The 17,520-nt window shown below is 31.5% G+C and overlaps 2 protein-coding genes across 6 annotated transcripts in view; one reads left to right on the forward strand and one right to left on the reverse strand.

Moving 5' to 3' along the window:
• The window catches only part of LOC106056921 (spermatogenesis-defective protein 39 homolog), a 34,036-nt gene extending 30,262 nt beyond the window's left edge, over positions 1 to 3,774 (forward strand). For all 4 annotated transcript variants that reach the window (XM_056023735.1, XM_056023734.1, XM_056023737.1 and 1 more), the window contains one exon: positions 1 to 3,774. In XM_056023735.1, coding sequence (XP_055879710.1) covers positions 1 to 18 — 18 coding nt within the window. In that variant the 3' untranslated portion in view covers positions 19 to 3,774.
• Positions 3,290 to 17,520, reverse strand: part of LOC106056947 (inactive polypeptide N-acetylgalactosaminyltransferase-like protein 5) — a 24,798-nt gene continuing 10,567 nt past the window's right edge. For both annotated transcript variants that reach the window (XM_056023733.1, XM_056023732.1), the window contains exons 5-11: positions 16,187 to 16,390; positions 15,672 to 15,789; positions 15,342 to 15,527; positions 14,131 to 14,265; positions 13,275 to 13,379; positions 12,061 to 12,195; positions 3,290 to 8,959 (exon numbers count right to left, since the gene is read on the reverse strand). In XM_056023733.1, coding sequence (XP_055879708.1) covers positions 8,816 to 8,959; positions 12,061 to 12,195; positions 13,275 to 13,379; positions 14,131 to 14,265; positions 15,342 to 15,527; positions 15,672 to 15,789; positions 16,187 to 16,390 — 1,027 coding nt within the window. In that variant the 3' untranslated portion in view covers positions 3,290 to 8,815. The remainder of the gene's footprint in view (positions 8,960 to 12,060; positions 12,196 to 13,274; positions 13,380 to 14,130; positions 14,266 to 15,341; positions 15,528 to 15,671; positions 15,790 to 16,186; positions 16,391 to 17,520) is intronic.

A 17,520-nucleotide genomic window follows, 5' to 3' on the forward strand; every position in this document is an offset into this window, starting at 1 on the left:
ACAATTAAATGGAGATAACAGATTCTTAGACAGCCAGTACCTTCAAGGCCTTAGATATTAATATAACTAATGGAGACAATATAACAGTCTGGTTGAAGACAGTCAGTTGAGTTTTCTGATTTATTCTTTTGTACCAAACTGCTTTTTATTGAAATATATTGTCATTCAAAACTGATTTCACTTGCTGCTGAGTAAATGAAGCTCAAAAACAGATTAAGAACAAATGAACTTCTTAACCAAATATAACCTCATTGAACCAAGGTCACCAAACAATGTCAATTTAATAATAAAAACATAAGTATAAAATAACTTTACTATATAATATATTCATTTAAAAAAATCATCATTACTTTCATTACTTGTTCAAAAAAAATTTTAATATGAATTTTTTATATATATATATATATACACAAGATTTGTGATTTAAAGAAAAAAGGTTGTCTGTATTTTCATTTATAAGGAACAATAAATGTGTGCAGTTTCCCCCCTCTCTATCTTTGCAGTCAGTTCTATTTTGGCAGATACTTTGTACTACGCTTTAAAATGTGTCAACTATGACATTTCAAAATGTATTTATGTAAATGTCTAAATTTTACATTCCAAATATTTCAATTATGTTAGATCATTTTTTGGCTACCTGTATTGTGATTTTGAATTTGTTTCCTGAAGCTACTAGTCAAATTATTTCTGTTATAAAAAAAAATATATAAAATCTTTTACACAAAATATACAATTTTATGATATATTTATCACATCTTCATATATTAACACATCTTTGTTAACAATTTTATATTTAAAATATTATGTCCTATCAGATTTGTTTCAAAATAAAGATCAATATTGTTGAGTACAGTAAATTGAAGAATTTGAATTGAATGGAATACCTGTTTATTCTTTTTGAAAGTCACTTTATGTTGATCTTCTCTTTCTCAATATTTCTTCAAGGCTACAATCATTATTTTGCCTCCTTATTTTAAAATTCTTAGTCCTAACTCTTATTTATGTCATATGTCTCATAACTCAGTTTAATTCTAAATACACTTACACTAGTCTATTATTATATCATGTTTCTGTGTAACAAGTGAAATCCTAGTAAAAAAAAATCCTTTTATAAATACATATTAAGCTTGTAGCACATGTAATATTACTATTAGTACATACCTTTATAAAGATATTTTGTTTGATTAGACTTATGAAACATTCATTTTTTTGGGGTGGCAAATAGGCTGTGTGAAGATTTAGGACTGTGTTATTGTATTATGTTGAAAATTATAGATATAATGGTGTTTGGAGATTATTCATTTAATGTTTATTAACTATCTCAGTAATTATGTACAGATTTGAAATTCATTTGAAGGTCCATTGTCACTTTTGACACTCACAGACTCACACTTTTATTAATAGCTATATATTCAGTTAAAGGCTAAAGATAATAATGGATGGAGAAAGTGAGTGGGGAAAAAATACATTTTAATCTTACATACATATGAATAAACCTATATATAATTTTTTAAAATACTTTTGTAAGAAGTTTCTTAATTTTAGATTCATGATTATTATTTAAAATAAATAACTCAATAGAGCTTGGTGATGTTTCAGAAGACTGGAGTATTACAGTTGTTTTTGTGTGTGACTCCAATTAATTTACTCTTGTTCGTCCATGTTAAACTAACATAACAAGAGCTATGACTTGATATATTATGTAAATAAATCAAAATTAATAATAATAACAAAATCTTTATTTTTTATTTAACTAAGAACACAATAGTAGGCTACAACTCTTTTTCTTTAATCCAACTGACAAGTATGAATTGCATTTGATGGAAAGCTTTCTCCACAGAAATCTGTCATAGGCCATAGCCTTCTCCCAGATTGTGCCAATGGATTTTCAGTCTTCTAAGAAGTTGCGACATATTGTTAGATGCAGATGGCCCTGTTTTTGCTTACCCTTTTTAGGCTTCCATGTTATGGCTGACTTTAGAAAATGGGTTTTTGTCTTGTCTAGATATGTCCTGCAAATCTCATACAATGCTCACTCACCACTTCTATTAGGGTGCAAATGCCTGTGCGGGAAAGGACTTCTGTATTGGTGAATTGATCTCAGTATGTTAATCCAGGGAGCTTTCTCGGCCATCACTGCTAAGCCACACTTAGCCTCTTTTTGCCTGTAGGGTAGTTTTCTACATCTTGCAAGAGTAGAAGGCCATTGAAACAATAGTAGTATTGAGGAATTGGATCTTGGTCTGCAGGCTAATTGATCTTCCTGCAGATAATGATTCCACTTAAGTGGGGAGTTACAAAAAGAAAATGTTTTAATTCCAGACCATTGACTGGTCATTATCAACAAAGCCTACAATATGTGATAGACATCACTAGTTTCAGGCTATTGAAAAAAATTACTACTTAAAAAGCTATTCTTTTGACATAAACTTCCTACTAAAAAATAAATTAATTATTTGCCACTCACCTTCTCCATCTATTATGTTTAGGTAAGGGCAGAGGAATGTAGAACTTTGGTTCAGCATTTGGTCTGCTGAATCAGAGATAATAGTGTGTGACAATATTTTCATGGTCTAAATGATTTCTATATGAGATATCCATCTATGGAGGACAACTATTAATAAACTATGTGTTATGTTGTACAGTAAAGTCGTTATTTAACTGAGAAGGTCAGTCAGAAGGTATACAATAAATTTTAGGCACTTTTTAATACTGTCAAATTAAATGTCTAAGCTCTTTCAGTTGTCCTGCAAAATGATTTAAGATAATGTTATTGGTCCAAACAAATGGACATTCCACCTCAGCATAACTACTATAACAATAGCAACATAGATGCAAATACGAAAACATTCACACATGAAACACATACACACTATCACACAAATAGGCTTCTAAGTGCTTCTCGATGATGACAGATGACCTTGCAACACTCTGACTGAAAGTCTGATAAAGGAGTTTTTAAATCTTTCTGTTTTAGTCCTAATGTTAAGGAGATGACCACTACATCCAGATCTGATGTAACAGTGGTTTAATGGGTGCAGATTGTCTTTAAGGATCATTTGTGTTATGGAAAGGCATCTTTCATGAAATAGTTCTTCAAGAGATGGTAGCTGTGTTTGAATGATATACAATGCTTTGATCTGCAATATGAAATCTGAGAAATGCTGGTTATGACACTGGCACATTTCTTCGGTAGATTAGCTTTGTGTATTCTGTTCTTCAATTAAATGATTCATTTCATTTCTTTATATATTTAAAAAACGTGAAAAAAGAAATAATGAAACAATGATTAAATAATAATATTTTTATTAGTTTGACATAAAGTCTACAAAGCTCTAGATTGCATCACAATTGATTGGCTCAATGAGTTGCCATAAGTCACAGTCATGGATTTCATTCAAGACCATGAAAAAAATATAGTTTATCATAGTAAAATCATTATATCTATTATATATCGATCAATATGTGATTAATAAGATATCCTTATCGATTAACAATTAAAAGTTAGGCTGTAAAATAAAAAAAAATGAAATTATAGGATGTATAGTTTGTAGGCTTACATTGCACGATTTTCATTGGATGAACAATAATTATACTTAAGTCACTAAGCGTTCATTTCTACATGTTACTTTCACTAAACAATTGGTCAGACTACAATCAACTTTTAGTACTGCTGCCAATTAGATTCAAGCAAATATGAAAAATAACAACATCAACTTAAAAGTTCCAAAACACCAGAAAAAAAAAAAAAAAAAAGAACAAACAAAACAAAAACATGGCAAAAAAATATGCAAAGTTATCCTGTGGATTAAATGATCACAAAATGTTAGGACCACCATATATGAATAACATGAACGCTGTTTTATGGTTCTGATTCTAAGGCTCAAAATTAGTGGATGGAAATTGTAACAATATCAATCTGTAGAATGTCATTTGATTTTTTTTTTTGATCAGATTTAAGTGAATGAACAGGTTGTTTTTTGTTGTTTTTTTTTAAACATTGTAATTAAAATTATTTTTTTTAAAGAATATTTTTCCATAAATTCAGTTTGATATGATTTTTTCAATTTATAGAATGTTAACAACATAATAAGTAGCAATTAACCAATAATATTTACCTAATACCTTGGGGAAAATTCAAAATATAACAATAATATTTCAACAATATAAATCAACACCACTATTAACAAGTCTCCAGGTGCCAGTATGTACTCTTCAAGTTTAGTGTACATCCTAAGAACTTAATACTTTTGCATTTACATTTGTGTAGGACCTGCACAAAATAACAAACTTTCATAGAGTAGAAGTTAGGGAAGCTACCATCTCTTACCAAGTGCAGCCCCAGGTGGCAGATAGGGGAAGGAGCCTTAGATAGAAGGGCTAGCTGTGAATATTAAATAAAAAGCAGAGGACCAACTGGTTTGCAGTCATGGGGAATGAGGCCCCCGGGGTATTCCAGTGGTTAGGATATTCACTTAAACATCTAAAAAAAAGAAATCCAGGGAAATGATAGCCAAATGTGAGTTTAGTGTGCTATTACTCTAAACCCGGATAGATGAAGCTTGTAAGCTAGGTATAGCAGTTTATCTAGGAGAGACCTCCAAAACTAAACAACTGCTGCCTTGCAGATGATCTTGGATGATCAAAGGCTAAGGAAAGCAGGCTGAAGTCTGAGTCATCTATGTTGCTTAGTGCGAAGGAAGAAGAATAACAAAATAGAACAAATACTTTATCAACACTCCCATGCATATGGTCACTGGAGACAAATGACTTCAGTTTGTGCACTGATTAGAATCTCAAGCCTCCTTTAAAGTTCAGCAGCACATTAGAAGGAAAGTGTTACATCCACTTTGTTAAAGAAAAAAGCATATTATATATGGAAAAATTTTGGTTATGGATAAAATCACAATTGATATGATAAAAAAGCAACTAGCACCTGATAAATATAGAGAAAGGTCAATACTAGTATAAGGTGTGGTAATACAAGGTATCATTAAATGATTTACAGGTCTTTGGGTATGAATTAAACAGCAACTAGCTATTTGTATATGTTGAGAAAGGTCAATACCAGTACATGAATTAAACAGCAACTAGCTGTTTGTATATGTTGAGAAAGGTCAATACCAGTTCATGAATTAAACAGCAACTAGCTGTTTGTATATGTTGAGAAAGGTCAATACCAGTACATGGTGGAGATAAAGTAATCATTTAAAAAGTACTAAAAAAAGACTATGAAGGATTTATGACCAAATGGTGCAATAAGTAAAATGAGCTAATAAAGAAAGAGACACAAGCAAAGTCCTCACTTCAAGAAACTTTAAATTTGCAAAATGTATTCAAAAAAGGCCAGACTTATTCTTTTTTTTTTTTATATTACATTAAAAATAAATGAAATTTTGATTAAAAAAAAATTAATAAAAATTTTAAAATATAATGATTCAAAACTATTTTGAGCACAAACTTTGTTAAAGAAAAAGAAATTTTTCAGACAAAAAAACAAACAAACAAAAATCATAAAAACAAAACACAAAACTTATGAAATTAAAAACAATTACATAAATTCTGTTTAGAATATTAAAAAGCAAAGATTTAAAGATTATGATATAAGAAGTAAATCAGCAATTGAAGATCACAACTGATATTTTGTTTAAGGTCTTTGTTGACCTTAGCATTCATTTCATTGTCATTACAATATAATACATATCAATAATTGTATGAAAGACATTAACAGATATGTCAGCATTTTAAAAGCCTATACAATAGAAAAAAGAAAAAAAATATTTCTTTAAAAATTACTTAATTACTAAAGCATTTTTGAATTTAGTTAAAGAGCATTTTTTTTGGTGGTAATGTAAAAAAATCCCATTCAGAAATTTGGATACAAAAAGTTTTGTTTTAGCACTTTGAAACTGTGTGCTGACAAAGAGTGCTGTAGAGTTGCACTTCAAAAAGTAACACCAAAAGGCAAGGGGGAGGGAAGTAGGGAGAAGAAAAAGAAAAGAACAAAATTGTTAATCTCCTACAAGTGAGATTTAGTTGTCAAAAGGTTTCACCTACATAGAAACAAATCGCAAAAAAATTGTTTTATTTTGGCATTATGGTTAATCCTATTACTTCCCTACATTTAGCTTTTCCATGTCACATTGATCATTGATCAATGATTCATTATATAGACACTAATAAGGCTACAATGATTATAACGAAATTTGACAAGTGCTTTATAGGGCTACTTTGTTTATGAGGAGGATTATCTTGAGTAAGCGATATGGGCCTACTTTTATCTTGGGACTTCATAATAAAGTTTTATGTGGACAATCTGAATTTCATGGATGATTTTTATTTGGATGACATACTAAAATGGACTAACTCCCTATTCAAATCGAATCCTAAAGTACTAAAAATTGTGTAACATAGAACATGATCACATAATCAGATCAGCTGATTGATGAACTCAAAATGAATACATATGGATGTAATAGGCAAATGGTTATATTTGAAACATATTTGTTGCTTGACTGAAGTGATAGAATCATTTAAACATTTAAATTTACAAACACAATAGCAAGAAATGAAATCAAAGATGATAAAACATGATACTGATTGTTGTTTTTTTAATTTTCAAAAATGCTTAGTTAATTTAAAAATGTTCCAACATTAAAGTGGCATTTCTTTTTTTATTTCCCCCCCCCCCCAAAAAAAAAACTGCTCTGCTACTTTTGTAGATTTTAATAAGCCAACCTGGCAATTAACAGCAGGAATGGGAGTGCATTACAGCTTAGCATCGCTTCAAAGTTTAAGTCTCTTAAATTTAATGTAATGGAATGTTGGGTCGAAACTATATTTGAAAAATTTTGTGAAATTTCAACTATTCACACACAAAACAAGTTTTTCTCAAAATTATAAATTTCCCTAAATTCTAAACATAAAATATGTAGAATTAACAACAGTTTTATGGTTGACAGGGGTGTGATGTGCATGGCCAACCCACACAAATGTTTATGATCTTTTTAAAACTTGATGCAGTGAGGAATACCTTACATCCTGAATGTGAACCACTGCCATACAAGACCTTAAACAATCAGCCAACCCCCTGACAACTGAATTAATGCATTAGATTATAATATTTTGTTCCTTGAAAGTAATTTTTTATCTTATCAAAGGTGAATATATACAGTTCAACTATTTGTTTTAGAAATGGTTAGATGTGACCATGAATTTGTACAAGTTGTAAAAGTTTATTATAAGACAATATTGTAAGTAGTATTTATGAAAAAGAATAGATTAAAGTAAATAGCAGTAGGAAAATCATGACATTGTTCTTCAAAAGTTAAAAAAAAACAAAAAAAAAAACAACATAAAAACTATTCCTGGTAATCAATAAAACTAAAAAAAAAAAAAAAATATCATTGTGGCTGTCACAAACTAAGCCATATAAAAGTAAAAAAAAAATGTTTCAAAACAAATTTAAGTTAGTTTAACTTTCATTGCATATATTATAAATTGTATACAATTTAATGCAGAAAAGATTGATATGTCTACTGAATGTGTATTAAAGGGAAGGGATATTACAGACCAGTTTCACCATTCAAAAACAATCTACCATGCTATAGGTACTTATTTTTTAAATTATTGAATTTTTATAAAATAAATACTCTTCATTTGCACCAGTTAAAAGCAATGTGATATTAAAAATAGAGAAAGTTGAAACAAATGAAATCTGAATTGTACTTATGCTTGATAACATAATTTATATTTCACTAATGAGACCTATGTTGTCAAGTATTTCTCGGAAGCCATGTAAGATTATTTTTAAAAATAATTATTTGAGAATTTAATAAAAAAATAAATGTAATAGTCATAGCCTGGGGCTTTGATTTATGGACTATGATATACAAATAGGTTTTCACTACAGACTTGTTAATATAGATAAAATTCTGATATTATCTTCAACTCACCCAACTCAGCTTATTTTTTAGAAACAATATTTTTAAAGATAAAATTACAGTGGCATTGTATATTGCGTTATGATTATTTGATACATATTGAATATATTTTAGATGTGTTACTAGTTCCTAGTTGCCTTACAAAGTAATTCTTGTAATTAATTAATTACTCCACTTTGTTTCACAACTAAATGTTGATTGCAAGTAGAGATGACATGAAGAAACAGTGTTTGTGTGTCTCCAAATAAAGAGGACATGAAGAAACAGCGTTTGTGTGTCTCTAAATAAAGATGACATGAAGAAACAGCATTTGTGTGTCTCCAAATAAAGAGGACAGGAAGAAACAGTGTTTGTGTGTCTCCAAATAAAGAGGACATGAAGAAACAGCGTTTGTGTGTCTCCAAATAAAGATGACATGAAGAAACAGCATTTGTGTGTCTCCAAATAAAGAGGACATGAAGAAACAGTGTTTGTGTGTCTCCAAATAAAGAGGACATGAAGAAACAGCATTTGTGTGTCTCCAAATAAAGATGACATGAACACATACAAAAATGGTTAAATAAGTTTAAGTACAAGACTTATTTTTAATGATTAAAAAAAAAAATTGCATATCTGTGGCAAGAGATTTTCTTTGCATATCAAAAAAATTTTCTGATCAAAAATATACAAATATATTTTTAGAAACACATAAAAAAAACAAATACACACATCAAGAATACAAACATAAATTTAAAAAAAAAAGCAGTAGAACTAAATCACAACCTTTCCAAGCCACTAGTATTTCAAATATCATGCTATTATTCATAGATAAGAATTTATACCACAGAAAACACAACTCAGCATACATTTGAAATCCATTGTTTCATTTCCATTTAATTATTTTGTTCTAGCAATCCTTCAGGCTTGAAGAACCATTTCTGAGAAAATATGCCTTCGTTGCAGGAACGCATTACCAGAATGCTATTTTTCAAAATTTCAAGACAGAGATTGTACCTCTGGTGTATTAACTGGTGCTCCTGATAGAAAAAAATAATTTTACAACTGAGAAACACTTTATAGCATTAGTGAACATAAGGGTCATAGGTTTCCTAATCTCTGATGGCAAGAAAAAATTAAAGCCCCAACAGACTATCACTTAGAAGTTATAGAAAAACAATATCAAAATTTTTCACCCAGTTTTTTTTTATCAGGCTCTTGGAATAATTAAGCACTTTTCAAAATTGGTGATACCCTAGAATTGCCAACATTGACTTGAATAATATCCAAATAAATCATAACAATTTATAAAAGGAAATAGCTATTTTCCTTATTTAAAAGTGCAGACTTTCCCTGTTAGCTGTACGTAGTTGAATTTTTTAGTATGTATGGGCTACAAGTGATAAAGCAAAGAAGTTTGATGGTAATTATGGGTAAGTGCTGGATCTCAAGTCTAGATCTAGATCTATAAATGATCAACTAAGAAATATGAGTGTGTGAAGGGGCTTTGGTGTATAAGAATTTTTCTCTCTGCTTCTTAAAGTGGCTACAGATAAGGGCTGGATCTAGAGTTAAGATATACTGAACTGACCAACCAAAGAGAATGTTATTGTGTGTTCCACTGATGAAAGAAAAACAAATTATTTCATCCTGTAGGGACAAGAACTGTTGAGCCAACAAGATTGGAGAACTATGAAGGTAGTGAATCAGAGAAATTGTATTATTATAGATTAAAAGTGATGGGCATCACAGGCCAGAACAGTGAGTGTATGGTGGCTATGTTGGGCATCACAGGCCAGAACAGTGAGTGTAAGGTGGCTATGTTGGGCATCACAGGCCAGAACAGTGAGTGTAAGGTGGCTATGTTGGGCATCACAGGCCAGAACAGTGAGGGTAAGGTGGCTATGTTGGGCATCACAGGCCAGAGCAGTGAGTGTAAGGTGGCTATGTTGGGCATCACAGGCCAGAACAGTGAGGGTAAGGTGGCTATGTTGGGCATCACAGGCCAGAACAGTGAGGGTAAGGTGGCTATGTTGCAGGCAAAGCAAAGCTATTATACTTCAGAACTAAAGAAGTTTGTGATGAAGGCATTATAATGTTGTCGTTTCATTTGAGCATGTTCAAGTAAATGATGCATATACAAAATAAGTCCTCACATATGGCATAAAATTAAATTGCTATTTAGACTTTCTCCCCTTAACAATTGTAATTCAAAAACATTTAGAAATGTTATTTCATAGCTCTAAGGTGAGAGAATTAGTGATAAGTGAGACTGTCAGGGCTTTTTTTTTTCTTGTGTGTATATTTCATTTTACAACTGAAAAGAAGATGCAGAATAGTGTTGAAGCCAAAACACATTCTTGTTTTACCCCAACCTTGATGGAGAACAGTAAACTGCATATTTTCTTGAAAAGCAGACACTAGTTTCTTTAATACTTCAAACAGACCACTTCTGCTGACAAGGTCAAAAGCTTAGATCAAATTGATAAAAGGCATGAAGAGCAGCTGTTTTTGTTTTCTGCTCTTCTCTGGTAGTTGCCGCAAGGAGAAAACCACATCTATTGTAGATATACTTGTGACTCAGGATAAACTTATTCCAACAAGATCTGCACAGTTGTTGTTGCCAGTGCTTTAAAATCCTTGAAAAGTGGAGTACATATTTCCACATTAGATCCGATGGCTTGACTTAAAGCCAAGAAGAAAAGACTGGGTATCTTAATTAGGGAACTGCTGTTTGCAGACAATGTGTCACTCAACTCTCATTCGCAAAAAGGACAAAAAAATAGTAAATGCTTTGGTAGCAGCATGAAAAGAGTTCAGTCTTACAATTTGTGTCATCAAGACACAAGACATCTCAAAAATACTTGAGAAGCATTGGCAATCACACCCTTACGATGGTGCAGAAATTAACCTGACATCAACTATTGCCAAAAACCTAAATTTAGATATTGAGTAGAAAAAGACAAATTGACCACAGCAACAAAAATGATAGTCTACAATGCCTGCATAGTGAGCACTCTTCTTAATGGTAGTGAGAACTGGTCAACATACATGCACCAAAAGCATAGATTAAATACTTTTCACTTGCACTGCCTGTTACACATATGCATGTGCATTTCCTGGAAGGTTTGTGTCTCCAATAAGAACAGTTTGAAATTTGTCAATGTGCACAGTATCTATGTTCTTTTGACACAGAGAAGACTACATTGGCTTGGACATGTGGAGGGTGTAAGATCTAAGGGACACCCAAGACTAACCTACAGAGATGTCTGCAAGTGAGATGTGGATGGAAATAGCACAAAATCGGACATTATGGAGAGAACAAAGAAGAAGGACATCATGAAGAGAACAAAGAAGAAGGACATCATGGAGAGAACTAAGAAGAAGGACATCATGGAGAGAACAAAGAAGGACATCATGGAGAGAACAAAGAAGAAGGACATCATGGAGAGAACAAAGAAGAAGGACATCATGGAGAGAACAAAGAAGAAGGACATCATGGAGAGAACAAAGAAGAAGGACTTCATGAAAAGAACAAAGAAGAAGGACATCATGGAGAGAACAAAGAAGAAGGACTTCATGGAGAAAACAAAGAAGAAGGACATCATGGAGAGAACAAAGAAGAAGGACATCATGGAGAGAACAAAGAAGAAGGACATCATGGAGAGAACAAAGAAGAAGGACATCATGGAGAGAACTAAGAAGAAGGACATCATGGAGAGAACAAAGAAGAAGGACATCATGGAGAGAACAAAGAAGAAGGACATGGATTTTACCGTATATACATATATATTTCTTTATAGTAAAAGTTTTTAATTTTTAATACATGAAACAATTTTGTTCTGAATAAAATTTGTTACAAATATGTAGTAGCACATACTGGGATAGGGTTAGAATGACCATAGAACAGTTTTCCTTTAAAGTGCTACTTGACAATCTGACATAGTTCATCATGTACCAACTCTAAGGCAATAACAAAGAATCTGGTACACATTATCATCTCTCATCACAGTACTTAGTGACCTCCACATACTTTTCAGTTGAAAAGAAACAAAGTCTGTTACTGTGAATGTTTAATAAAAACCATACTTATGCCTAAAATAGCTTTTTTTTGTTTGTTTACAGTGCAGAGAAACAATACCTTTGAATATGTCCAAAAGTCTACTTGACTCAAAAAACAGTTCTGAATGTGAGGAATGAGATCTTCACCAACAACTTTCACCACAACACAATGAATGGTGGCACGTAATTGTCCATCAGTCCCCAGAGCGAATCCCTGAAGTGATAAAAAAAAAATTAAGTCAAGTTTGTGAGAATATTGATCAGTTGACATTTTTTTAGGCAATACTTTCTGAATCAAAGTAAAGGCTGTCAACTGTTAGAATGAAATTCGCCTTATTGAAATGGGTTTAACAAGGTGTATTTTTCTCTTCCTTCTCCTCCCTCTTATTACAAGGTTTATATCAAGTCAATCATTCTGTCTGTCTGGTAAACAGTTTATTTCTCTGACACCCAATCTCAGATCAAGCTGAAATTTTGCACAATTATTTCTTTTACATGAAAACACAAGAATCAATAAAAAAAAATTAACCAATAAGTTAATTAACTATTGGTACTATTGTTCTTGACTGAAGTGGTGGTTAAGCTGAATTAGTCTCCTATATAGATCCCCACCCCCATTGTCCCAACAGGTCCAGACAAGTGATAGGATCATAGTGTATGTTATGACATGATTAGGAATTAGTTATTTGTTTCGGGAATAAGGGGAAAGTTTTGCTTAGCGACAAGTGACGTGACAGATCTTTAAAAAACAAGAACGCTCTAAGTGACGCTAAAAGAAGACGCTTCGTGTAGAGCAGTAGAATAGATATATGGATTTACAGACATAGCTGACATCAGACGATTCCCTTCTTGATTATTAAATATATTTGTAGAACAACATCAGCCTCGACTACATATTTTGATTGTTTCGGCCTTTCGCCGGTGTTACTGAAGTAGTTCGAGTTCAGCATTACTTCCAGTCAGACGTAGATCTACACTAGATATATTTCCAAGAATCAACACCGCGCGGAAGCCTTAACAGTATTAAGAAAGCTAAAAGCATGAAATAGTGCTAAACAAAAACAATTGGTAAAAATATTTCTAATCACACAGATTTATTATTGTTGGTCTAGAACTATTACAAATTTAATAACATGACTGAACCAAACTAATTGACACAATTACACTTCATATAAGCTTTGTTCAAAAAAGATATAACATAAGATAATGACCATGAATACTTTAGACTCTCCAACACAAAAGTTAAATAGTACACATTGATCTTAAGCAGAAATCTGAAGTAATCATACTTACTTGTGTCTGTAAATTTCTAGTACATGGTTTTACCATCAACAAAACAGGATCAGAAAAAACATAATCATTGTTATCCAAACAAAGATGTCCATCTTGTGTTGAAATCTAAGAGTTGAGTTGAAAAACTATTTGTTGAAACAATACATTCAACTAAGCAAGTATGATAATCCCAATAAAACTAACCAACTGATAAAAAGTTCCAAATGAAGTTTTATTTGTCATCATTTTTTTTTATATAAAAAGAATAGCTCTGTGGACAATCAAAGACTATTTTTTGGGTTCTCTTTGTTTGTAAAATGTTTTACATGTTTCAGATGATCCTTCAGAGTTGAAGATAATCTACTTTCTAGTCCAAAACTCCTGCAGGATGACAGTGGGCAGGATATGAACCCAGGACCACTGAGACCGCCAAAGGATAGTCCAACATGCATACTACACAACCAGGCAGACATTTGTTTAAATACAATCACTGTTGTTTTTTTTTTAAAGTATTATTTGCACCATTAAAATGTTTTTAATTGAATACAAACAAAATTATTTTAGAAATAAGTCATTTTTGAATAAATTGGTACATTTTACTATTTTAAATGCCAGGCATTACATATTCAATATTTCTAATTAATTATGGAGTATATATTATCTTGAACTTTTTATGTTTAAAAAAAATCTATTAATATAAATTAACTAAAAAATTTATTCCACAAGGTCTTTCAAAAAAATCTTGTAATTTTTAAAATAATTTGTACAATGGCGACTTGAAAAAAACAATAGAATTGCTAGTTGGCATTTACCTCATGATCAACTGTGGTACCATAGTTAATTTTCAAGAAGAAATAAAAGTATATGCATCTATTACCTGGCCCCAGATTGAGGAGTTTTCCTTATATGGCATCAGCTCTGGCCAAACATTTTTCATAAACCAAGAAAAGTCTTGACATTTTAATCTTGACTTGATGGCTATCCTTTCTGACAGGTCACCTACATCCAGTGCCTAGTGAAGATGATAATTGAAAAGTGTTATGAAATATATTGATGAAATAAAATTATTTTTTTTCACTGAATCTTTCTTAAAGTAAAAATATAATTTTAAATGAAAATAAGAAAATATTGTTTGGCTGTTGTTTGTGATACCTTAAATTAAAAAACATTTCAAGTTTATTTTATAGGATAGGTCAATTATCTAGTTGAGAATAGGGTCAAAATAGAGAGAATGATATTCTCAGGCTTTAAAGAAGGTTGTTAAATATTAGATTATGTGAAATTTCATTTTACTAAAATATGAATAATTTAAATGTCTGTGGTCAGTAAATATTAAAATCATACTGAAAGAAAGCTATTGCCAATATATCTAGTTTACTAACCTTCTAATCCCCTAGTGCTAATATATCTAGTTTACTAACCTTCTAATCCACTAGTGCTAATATATCTAGTTTACTAACCTTCTAATCCACTAGTGCCAATATATCTAGTTTACTAACCTTCTAATCCACTAGTGCTAATATATCTAGTTTACTAACCTTCTAATCCACTAGTGCCAATATATCTAGTTTACTAACCTTCTAATCCACTAGTGCTAATATATCTAGTTTACTAACCTTCTAATCCACTAGTGCTAATATATCTAGTTTACTAACCTTCTAATCCACTAGTGCCAATATATCTAGTTTACTAACCTTCTAATCCACTAGTGCCAATATATCTAGTTTACTAACCTTCTAATCCACTAGTGCCAATATATCTAGTTTACTAACCTTCTAATCCACTAGTGCCAATATATCTAGTTTACTAACCTTCTAATCCACTAGTGCCAATATATCTAGTTTACTAACCTTCTAATCCACTAGTGCCAATATATCTAGTTTACTAACCTTCTAATCCACTAGTGCCAATATATCTAGTTTACTAACCTTCTAATCCACTAGTGCCAATATATCTAGTTTACTAACCTTCTAATCCACTAGTGCCAATATATCTAGTTTACTAACCTTCTAATCCACTAGTGCCAATATATCTAGTTTACTAACCTTCTATAACTAATCCACTATTGGCTTTAACTAGTTCACTTACCTTCATCCCTGGAAACAAATTATAAACATAAATTTTGTAGTCGCCTAGCCAGACTTCCACTGCCCTTTTATAATTGTGCATTTCAGTGAGCCTGCGTCCTTTTGGGAAACTATAAGGTTGGGATCTCTCTATGTGACCAATGTGGGAACATGCGACGTGCAAGAGCTGACCACCACACATCCACACCTGGATGCAGGGAATTATAAATGTAGAGCAAAAAAAAAATATTTTTTTTTAATACATGTGAATATTATCTAATATAACATTTTATAATTTGAAATACAATAACTTATAGTTTAGGGCAAAGGAAATTTAAAACAGTTGACATACTCTCCAAGCCAACTCGATATTCTCTCCTCCCCATATCATCATATCTCCATCATACTCTCCAATACTTTTGAAATAGTCGACATCCACAGTAAAACCTGGCCCTACCATCAACACACCTCTGTGGAAATTTCATGACAAAAAAAAAAAATGATCAAGAATTGTTATTTCAATAACATAATTGTTTTCCCAAAATTATATTGGTGGTAATTTAAATTTTTTAAAATTACATTACATTGACTACAGAAGATACCACTTTTGAATTAATTTTCACCTGAAATTTTAAACCATTAATGTCAGTTTTCATCCTGTTTGATATATAAGAAGCTAATATTTATTATCCTACATTCAAAGTTTGAATTTATTTATATAGACTGTGGTCCAAAGACGCAATTTAGATTTTGAATGAGGACCTTTTCTTCAAATTTTTTGAATGATATTTTATTCTTTGTATAATTTGTTTGATCTTTCTTTAAATCGAGTACATTTAACTGGTCATTCAAATTTAAATAACTTACGGCATAGGATCAGAGTCTTTTTTTCCTTTCAACTGATCAGGTCGAAAATAGGTTTCAAAGAACTGCATGTCCCAGCGGAAACCATAGCGTGTTCTGTAACCAGGATAAAAATTGTAATCTAATGTCTCGCGATGAACATAGTCCAACTGGCCCATAGCTATTGTCTGCTTGTTTTTAACTATTTCATATAAAAGTGGTTGTAACCTGTTGATAAAATCAGAATAATTTTTTTTTTAAAGTAGGTGATAAACAAGGCTGAGATTTGAATGTTAAAATGTAATAAAATATCTGGTAGTTGGTTTACAGTTCAAATTTTCACTTTTCAAACAAAAATGTGGTACAGCCTCAGCTGTAAATATTCAGTTGAAAGTTTTTTATAGTTGATTGCTCAACTGTGTACACAAAAAAAAATCAATTGTAAAAAAAATGGAAACATAAAAAACACAACCTAATTTTATAAATCTTTATCACTGTAGTCTGATTATGTGTGCTTATCTTTTTATATTATAATAACTCTCAAATATAAACACCTCAAAAATATCAAATGCTATATCTTTATTTCATAAGAAAAGTGATTTAAAAAAAAAAATGAAAATGTAGTTTTTTCCTCTTCTTAATTGTTCTCATTTTTCATGTTGGAGGGTTCATATCAATAGTCCTATATCTGAGATGAACCATGCAGTGGTTTCCAGATCAGGCAGTTCTCTGTATAGTTTTTCTTCTTGGGTCAGCTACCATCTTCTACTAAGGTGGCGAATAGGGAAAAAACTAAGGTTTAGCTGTCAATATCAAATAAACAGGAGTGGACCAACTGGTTTACAGTCATGGAGGATGAGGTGGAGTATTCCAGTTGTTAGGATATTCACTCAAAACATCCAAAAGGTTCAGGAAAATGACTGCAAAATGCGATCATAGAGCGCTTGAACTCTAAACCTGGGTAGATGAAGCTTGTTAACTAGGGATAGTAATTCATCTAGGAGAGACAACTCCAAAATTAAACAATCTTGGTTGATCAAAGGCTATCGGAACACACACAGAAAAAAAAAACAGGCTGATGTAGGAGTCAGTGGGCATGCTGGTGCATAACACATTGACATGCAACCTCATCTATGTTGGAGTTCAGAATGTAGTTTCATTAGAATGTGTTTCTATCCAGCATTATTACTGAAATAACTAAATGCAAAAATAAAATAAAATAATGAGATTCCCACATATAGTTAATCCAAACATTTCTATAATCTAACACCCCAGCAGTCCCGCAACTGTCACATTATCAAAAGTCTGTACTAGTGCAGGTGTTGCAAAACTAAAATAAAAGCCTCAGGAAAAACTCA

Source organism: Biomphalaria glabrata, chromosome 3 (assembly GCF_947242115.1).
Source record: "Biomphalaria glabrata chromosome 3, xgBioGlab47.1, whole genome shotgun sequence".
Lineage (NCBI taxonomy): Eukaryota > Metazoa > Mollusca > Gastropoda > Planorbidae > Biomphalaria > Biomphalaria glabrata.